Here is an 8,860-nt window from a genome sequence, read left to right on the forward strand (position 1 = left end):
TTGGCTAAAGAATTATGTAATAAGTATTAGAAAATATTATCTAAATTCGCACACAAAATCAAACCACGACCCCTTCATATATAGTACCTATAGTATGGCAACTAGTGAGGAAACTCATAACTATTCCAAAGTCTTCTTCCCCAGCCTCCTCAGCATTTTGCTTTTGACCAAATTAGATATTCCATTCAGATTCAGTACGTACATACATTTTAAAATAAAAAATATATTCGCTAAACACCATCCACTTAATTTATTGGTTTACAATTGCATTTTAATACGTGTTACAAAACAACGAGTATTACTCATATAATTGAGTTTATAGCTTTTTTTTTCTTTCTCTATGGTCAAATAATACATAGGACAAAAACTAAATTAATTGCATAATTAGCAAACGAATGTGTATAAATTTATATTTATAGATGTAGATCAGGGTTAATTAACCTGCTTAAAATTTGTCCCACTCCGACACAATTACATTAATATTGGGGGCCTGGTACGTTCCTGAATGAACTATTTTGTAGATCAACACCCCCCATCCGTTATTTAATTATTGTATTTCTATGAAAAATTAAGTTGAAAATTCATTTTTTTTATAATAAATTGTGTCGTTTTAATATATATACATATCACTTACTGTATACATTTTCAAAGTATATTTACGTACTTTAATTATGGGGTATTTAATTATTATTAATTCGTTAAAAAATACACATAGAAATATATATTTATATATGAGTGCACTTTAAATGGTTACTACTTATAGATGTTTATTTTAATATTAACTATTGGATTAAGATCTATGATCCGTATTTATAGTTGTTAATTAATATTTCTAAAAATAAATTTTGATTTTTTCAAATTTTTGGAAGGGTTACCTAATAAAAAACGTGTATTTATTATGAAAATATAATGTTGTAAATTTTTCATTTTTCAAATGCATGTCAATTTCTAAATATAGCTAGTGTCTCGTATTGGTTGGAAACAACATTAATTATGACAAAAAAATAATAACTAAATTTGAAATTAATGTAGAAAAAAATATTTACCTGTTGGTGATTTGCTATACCAAGTCACTATGTTGTCACATCATCATAATTGTTAGTACCCATCTATGGGTAGTAACCATTGAGGAGTCTTCCATATGTATATATTTAGGGAATATGATCAGCTTAATGATTATATAACGAAAAGTCTTATCATTAACTCTGGGCCAGTTTGGTATAACTTTTAGAAAAGTTAGAAGCTGCTTTCTGAAAAAGTTGTGCAATAAAACTATTGGGTAAATAGCGAGAAAGCCGCTTATTGAAGAAACTACAGCTAAAAGCTAAAGATAAAGATAGCACAACCCAACTTTGAGCTTTTTCTAAAAGTTGCTTTTTGTAAAAATTCTACTATAAATATGTTTTTTCTTCTAAATATATCTACTTATTTATTATATATTAACCAAAATTAAAATGTTTAAAATAAATCAATATGATAATAACATAAACTATATTTGAATCTTAAATATTTTTATTTTGTTCTAAAAATATTTTTATATTTATTATATATTTTTAAACATATTTTATTTTGGTAATTTTATATTAAATGTAACACGCTAGTTAGCCAGGACCTTCACAATGTGTACTTTAAATAGTGTTTAACTCGCTAAACGAATCATGAGGCCATAAACGTGCATCTAAGTGTTATTAATGGACCAGGGTTAAAATCTCGATCAAAAGGAATGTATATATTTTATTTAAAATGTTAAAGTATGCATGCGATCCCATAAAAGTATTTATAAAGTTGTTTACAATCCAAAATTGTCATTACAATTCAAAAGTTACAATCCCGCTGACCTAAGAAGCAACAATATGGTTAAACCCTAGTTCCCCTGAGAAACACCTTGGTCATGGTGGTCAAGCGGCTGCATATGTACACGTCACCACCTAAGCTCTCCACTCAAGGCTGGGTAAGCTTTTCTTTCTATTTACCTGCACCACATAGCACCTATGAGCCAAGACTCAGCAAGAAAACTTATTACTGCATGTATACAAGTATTAATAAATGATCATGAAATCATTATGGGGTTCGCAGCCCTAATCAGATGATGACTGTTAAGTCATTATGGGGTCCTATGCCCTGGATTAATGACTATTAAGTCATTCTGGGGTCATGCACCCTGGATAGATGACTAATAAGTCATCCTGGGGTCCTGCGCCCTAAGCCATGTGACCATCAAGTCACTTGAGCCTTTTAGTCCTGGCTCTGAGTAACTAGCCATATACTAGCCAAGCGCTTTAGTTTTCTTCGACCAATAGGTCAGACGAGCATATAATACTCTTGTCGATACGATCTAATCATATCGACCATCGTTCAATGCTCTATTGCCACTCTTGACTCATAAGTCAATTCCATACGACCAGCGCTCAGTACTATTGCCGATCCTGACTGATAAGCCAGAGCTTCACGACCAACACTTAACATCATTGCCGTTTCTGACTAATAAGTTAGTGTGTTTCTCATATAAACAATGCATTCAAGCATTCATAATGCAACAGATATCTAAATATAGAGCAATCAACATGCTTCAACAATAATCATGTATGTCACATAATGGGTGCATTTTTCTTACCTCAAGCTCGAGCGTAAAATAAGTTAAGAACCTTGAGCACGATCCTAACCTTAGGCCCTTAGCGGTCACCTAAGCATAACCAAATATGAAATCTCATCAATAAAATGAGTAATAAATTCAGACCAAGTCCTAGCTCCTGGGACCTTGAACTCTACTAAATCGGGTAGTAGGTTCGATCTCGAGCCTTAAGGTTCGAAAACGTGCCCTTAAAACCAAGTAAAACTAAGCCTGGCCAAAACGGAACAGGCAGGCCGCGACCTACCCCAAAGGGTTGCAACGCTCCCAAATAGACAGCCCCTCTGTCTGGGTGCCAAGGACGGCCCGCGACTTGCCCTTGAGGGTCGCGGCGTCACTACTACAAACATGGAATTTCCCGACAGTTTTTAAATGTCGGTATTGAGCAACGACAACAGTCATCTAACTGTCGTATTTGCCTATGCCGGCGTAGGGGTAGCTACGCCGACAATTATTAGGTGTCCCTATTTCTGGCTATGCCGACAGTTATTAGGTGTCGTCGTTGCTGGCTACGCCGACAGTTATTAAGTGTCGTCGTTGCTGACTACGCCGACCGTTATTATGTGTCGCCGTTGCTGGCTGCGCCGACAGTTATTAAGTGTCGTCATTGCTAGCAACACCAACAGTTAATAGGTGTCGCTGTTGCTGACAATACTGACAGTTATTAGGTGTCGTGATTTGTTGTCTATGGTGACCGTTTTTAACTATCGCAAAGTTTCCACACCAAAGGACACTGCAAATATGTTGTCTATGCCCCCTGGTTTCAAAATCAACGCAACAATTGCAGTAAAAGAATGCACATCAAAAATTAAATTAAATTAACATTACTAACATTAACTTTATATTTGATTAGTTCTAACACTTTCTAAATAAAAGAAATACATAGTTACAAAAAAGTTTGTCATAAAATGAATATTTAGCACAGTATGCACCTCAAAAAGCTAAATTAACTCAACCTATAATTTGTTAGATTGATTCTGTATTTGATTAGTTCTAACAAATTCTAATAAAATAAATACAATGTTCCAAAAATGACTAAATCCCCTCACATAGGTGCTAAGCATGCATGCCATCATTTAGCGAGATGCGGTAGAATATATTTTGCCCACTCTTCTTGAACTTCATTAAGTTCAGCGTCAGTATATAGTAAATCTGAATTGAACTACAAATAATTTCAATTTTAGTCAAATATATAATTAAAATATAACTTTATTAAAGTTAAAATGTAAGCATATTCAATTATTATATTATTCGATAGATATGCTCTGGTTCTTTGTTGTGAAATGAGATCCCTAGCATACTTCATGCAGTAGATACCGCACTCTGTGGTTTTTGGTTGTTGTAGGCACTGTTAACATAGACAAATATAAAAGTATATTACATATACTTGTTAGTATACTTATAATTTAAATCTTATGTTTTATGAAGTTGAATGTTACTTACTTTTGGACTATAATACTTTAGACTTATAACTCTTTTTCCTTTTTCCGTATCATATAGCTTGAAAGCACTATACATGATAAAAGTATTTTAATTAGCAAACAAGTACTATTAAAAAGATAATATACTTTAAGGAATGAAACTTATATAAACTTACAGTCTAACTATATTTTTAATCTCAATGCGTAATTGATGGTTAATGGGATCCAAGAACGCCACTGAATGTGAGTGAGGTTGTTATTCCAATGTTCACTAGAAAACAAACAATCAAATATCTAGAAGATGACTATATGAACTTAACATTTCAAAACTCAATATAAACTTACTTGTTATTCAAGGGACAAATAAGGAACTGCTTCTCGCCCATTTGAATGAATCGATCTTTAAGTGTTTGGGCACGCTTATTCTCATGACCTACACTAACTTCACCTGGATGCTGAAATGCGTACAAATGATCCAACCCATTGGTACATAGTATATCATCCAACAACCTAGAAAATAATCATATTTAATTATAAAAGACATGCATATAATTCAAACTTTAAATTATAAAAGACATGAATAATACCTCAAATATAAATATCATTAGAGTTTGCCTAATCTTGTCCATGTTGTAAAATTATGTCACATCATCCTTGAAAAACGTAGGAATCATGTTGTATCCAAAACACATGCGATGGGATATTAATCTTCTTGTGGTAGTCATTATTCCATGGTGATCCAAACTTCAATAAATATAAGTCAAATTGCTTGACATAAATGTCAAATCATTGTGAGAGATTGACACTACCTCCTGTGTCAATGGCTCTACACAGGGAAGCTTTGGGGGTTGTGGATGTTGAGTGGAAGGTATAATCGCCTCAATATCTTCTTGTTTTCTCTTCTGCTTATGACCCAAGGAAAAGTTAAAATAAAATAAATTTCAAAATAAAATAAGTTAGGCAATAAAAAATTATAGACATTATCTGTCCCCACTCACTTTAGTTGGTGTTGATTGTGACAGATGCCTAGGCTAGAAAATTAGAAGATATGTTGACCGATTTCCTGTAGATTTTCTTATACTTAGTTTTGTTTGGTTTTGTATGTTTATTTCATTCAATATATGTCTACTTTTGCTCTATTTGAATATAAATAAAAGTGAAACGTTAATCTTTTATAATCTAAATCATTCATACTATTTTTTATGATTTAAAAAGGACAACACTTCCCCTATATTTGTAACCTAACCATTTGTCAATATCAATTCAAATAATTCAAACAACAAACAATTTTTCTTCCTTATATCTCCCCAACACACAATTATATATATCACAGAACCTACTTCACTATGACATGCAAGTTCTCAACCTTCCATTATCACCGCAGCACACAATTATAATCCCAGAACCTACTTCATTATGAATGAATATTTAGGATATTCAAACTCCTCTAACATATACTTGTATAATATTAAAAAGAATAAAAGAATATACCTCTGAATATGTTTAAACAATTAGAATCCAAATTAATAAGTATTAACCATTAAAACATACCTGAGATGATCTATTTGAACTTTAGATTGCTTTTTGAAGCAAAAATCTGAGCTCAATAGTTTTATCCCAAAGAGCCTTTAAAAAACATGAAATAAAATAAATAAAAGAGTAATAAGTTTATGCTTAAATCCCTGTCAACATTTACTTTCTAAAATAATAATACTAATAACATAATTAATTTGAAAGAATTTACCAAATAGACCCCAATATATATATATATATATATATATTACAACTTCAAGTAGTTGTAACACAAATATCGCAAAGGAGAAATAACAAATGTATAGATAATAACATCCACCAATAACAAACTAAATGGGAACCAATCGGAAATACGTAGCACACTAAGTGCACTTTATCAAACACTTTGTGTGCAACTCAAAATTCAAACTAACTTTGAATTTACAACCACAAATTCAGACCCTAAACTTTAAGATTTTAGGATTTTAAACTTTGAAATATTTAAATCTATACAAAGAAATCAAATAATAAACCATTTCTCAAGTTGTGTTTATGTCTATAATCTTAGTCATAGACGGACCAAACTATTTGGGTTTACTTACATGTATAAGAATCTTCGCCCCATTTTCAACATTGTTTTCTTCCCTATAATATAATCCTATGCGTAAAGCAATTAAAATAAACAAGAACCAGAACAAGAGAACAAGGACAGAAAAGAAAAACTCCACTTTAAACATATAATAACATTAATTATGAAGTAATATCTTACAAAACATTTCATATATAGATATATACTAGTACTAGTGGAAAGGCACGTGCGTTTAAATAAATATGCTAAAATTATTTATTTTATTTTTGAAATAGAAGACTGCTCATGATTTTTGAGCTTGCAGATGTATACATATATAAATTTTCCACAAAATTCCAAGGTTATATAGTTGTATATATATATATATATATATATACTCATCTTGGAGAGAATCTGCCTATCATTAAAGAATTTTTGGACAAAGCTCTTTGTCTTCTTCAACTCATTTTCAGCACCCTATAACAAGAGGATATTAGAACATTGATTATGTACTATTGTAACTTCAAAACTCCATTAAATTAATGTGTAGAAGCATGACTGGCTTATTATTAATCTTTTCCAACAAATACTTTGTCATGATAATTGGATCGTCTCCTTCTGCAGCACAATGAATGCAGTAGTAAATACTTAAGCTAGTTTTACATGAACGGAGTCGTCAACAGTCTTTGAGATAATGCTCGAGCAAAGATCCAGCATCTCCTTCCGACTTTGAATAACATGAAGCTTAGCTAGAGCTAATGCAGCTCCAAAGTAGCCAGGCGTAAGTCTATAGGGCCCACTCATAGAAATATTTTGCCCATTACAAATTCAGCTTCAATATGATATGTCTCAAATCAAGAATATAAACAACTTGCACGCACCTTAGAAATTTTACTTATGTGATATGGATGGATCCTATGCCCTGTATTTGCCTAAATGCATGCTCAAATTGAACCTTCACAATATACTTTTTTCCCTCCAGCACATATCAATAGCCAATACTATGTTTTTAAATAAAAACACATCCTTTAAATACAAGTGCGTTGTTTTAAAAAGCATACAAGATGCAAAGATAAGTGTTACCTGAATAGCTATATGCTGTTGTGCGTGAGCCAAATATTATCCTCTTCTTATTTGAACTGCCCAGCGCTACAAAACAGAGCATTTTTGTCAAGAAAATCGGTCTTGAGATATATACCAGAGGCATATTTGGAATTATATAGGATATTAACTACATGCCCAACAACAGTCTAAAATATAAAATAACACAGTATGCAAATATCAACCTAAATGATTTAAATAAAATATAAAATCTTGTAATTACATAATAGTGGCAAAAGAAAACTGAGAAAATAAATAACAAGGAAGAAGGCATGAAAGTAATCTTATCAACAAAAGAAGGCTTCAATTTTTGAAGAAACTAATCAGAAAAGGCAATTTAATTTTAATTAATTAGTAAGAAGATATAATTAGATAAGATATACATTCGGCAAAAAGCAATAGAGTATAAATACATAATTATGTAGTGATTATTAGGAATTGCATTTTTATTTTAACTTACGAAGAAGAAACAAATAACAAGGAAGAATGAATGTTCTTCATACACTAAGAATAAGCATTCTCAGAGTTAATATGACCAATTTGTGACTAAAAAAGTTTCTAGAGTGGCATTATTAGTACAACACAAATATATATATTTATAAATATATGGTGTTGATGGTATCACCATCATCATATGGTGAAAAACATATTAAATATGTATTGTTAAGTTTACAATTAGGGTAGATTCTAACCAGGGATGTCTCCAACAATGAGATCTTAATAGGCATGTAACATGTGAGAAAGATATTTATCTGAGACATTTTTTCAAACAGATGAGAATTTCTTAAGTTTTAAGGAGAAGCATGGCTTACGAAACTAACCAAACATGCATTAGCAAACAAAATAATGATAGTTCCATAAAAAAAAAAATTTAAAAAAAAACTGACCGATTAAACCCAGTTCAGATTAACTTAATGTGAAGAAGCAAAAGAACAATATAATTCATAGAGGGGCAGAAATCGACTTTACCAAAGTATCAGAAGAAGAAGAAGAAGCCCTGAGTGTGCGGTTCCACAAAGAAAGAAGAAGAAGAAATGATGGTGTGAAAACTCTTTCCAGGCGGTGCGAAAAAGAGGTTGAACGTTTTCGGTTGGAAGAAGAGGGAAAAAGAATGAAAAAGGGAAGAAGGAAAAAGGGAGGTGTGGGGGGAAATTAAAATTTATATTATGGCCTGAAATTTTTTGAAGGCAATGCCGACAGCTACAAGCTATTGCTGTTCCAACAGCTATAGTTTATAGTTGTGCATTGCTTCAATAAATTTTTATAAAAAATTATTTAAATATATATACTAATAGAAAGAATCATAACTAATAGATTTATATATTAAATTTTTTATAATATATTTCCAATTAATAAAACAACTCTTTTTTAACTAATAAAATTTTTATAAATGTGTTAAAGAATAATATAGTTAATTTTATAAATATGTTAAAGAATAATAAATTTAAATTTTGATATAAAAATTATTACAAATACAAAAATTAATAATATGAAAAATTTAGAAACAACAAAATCTAGTTTTAAAATTTTTTAATAAATACATAATTTTTATAAATATATATTTATATAATTTGGTTTATTTTTAAAATTATACTATTTGTTGACGCCGTTTTTCGTCAACAGATAAAA

The 8,860-nt window shown here is 30.8% G+C and overlaps 1 protein-coding gene across 9 annotated transcripts; it reads right to left on the bottom strand.

The window, feature by feature from the left end:
• Positions 1-1,715: 1,715 nt before the first annotated feature.
• On the bottom strand, positions 1,716-8,432 carry LOC133824223 (uncharacterized). 9 transcript variants are annotated; one of them, XR_009888496.1, is made up of 9 exons: positions 8,201-8,432; positions 7,214-7,279; positions 5,602-5,676; positions 5,049-5,113; positions 4,638-4,952; positions 4,396-4,560; positions 4,227-4,321; positions 4,073-4,139; positions 3,750-3,977 (listed from the first exon to the last, which is right to left on the bottom strand). XR_009888496.1 is itself a non-coding variant. In XM_062257091.1 (5 exons), the coding sequence occupies exons 2-5, from the start codon at positions 4,677-4,679 to the stop codon at positions 3,810-3,812; spliced, it is 387 nt and encodes a 128-aa protein (XP_062113075.1). In that variant the 5' UTR covers positions 4,680-4,952; positions 5,049-5,591; the 3' UTR covers positions 3,750-3,809. The 9 variants fall into 9 exon arrangements, 1 of the variants encoding a protein (XP_062113075.1); XR_009888498.1 differs by lacking the exon at positions 5,049-5,113 and having other exon boundaries at positions 4,396-4,505; XR_009888495.1 differs by lacking the exon at positions 5,049-5,113.
• Positions 8,433-8,860: the final 428 nt, after the last annotated feature.

The sequence above is a fragment of the Humulus lupulus genome, chromosome 3, assembly GCF_963169125.1.
Source record: "Humulus lupulus chromosome 3, drHumLupu1.1, whole genome shotgun sequence".
Taxonomy (NCBI): Eukaryota; Viridiplantae; Streptophyta; class Magnoliopsida; order Rosales; family Cannabaceae; genus Humulus; species Humulus lupulus.

Bases quoted from the DNA above. Each gene is read 5' to 3' on its own strand.
- LOC133824223 (XM_062257091.1), bottom strand. From the start codon at position 4,679: ATGGACAAGATTAGGCAAACTCTAATGATATTTATATTTGAG. The intron at 4,140-4,395 runs GTAAGTTTATAT...TATCATGTATAG, and splicing joins ATTTGTCCCTTGAATAACAA to TGCTTTCAAGCTATATGATA. The intron at 3,978-4,072 runs GTAAGTAACATT...CTATGTTAACAG, and splicing joins TAAAGTATTATAGTCCAAAA to TGCCTACAACAACCAAAAAC.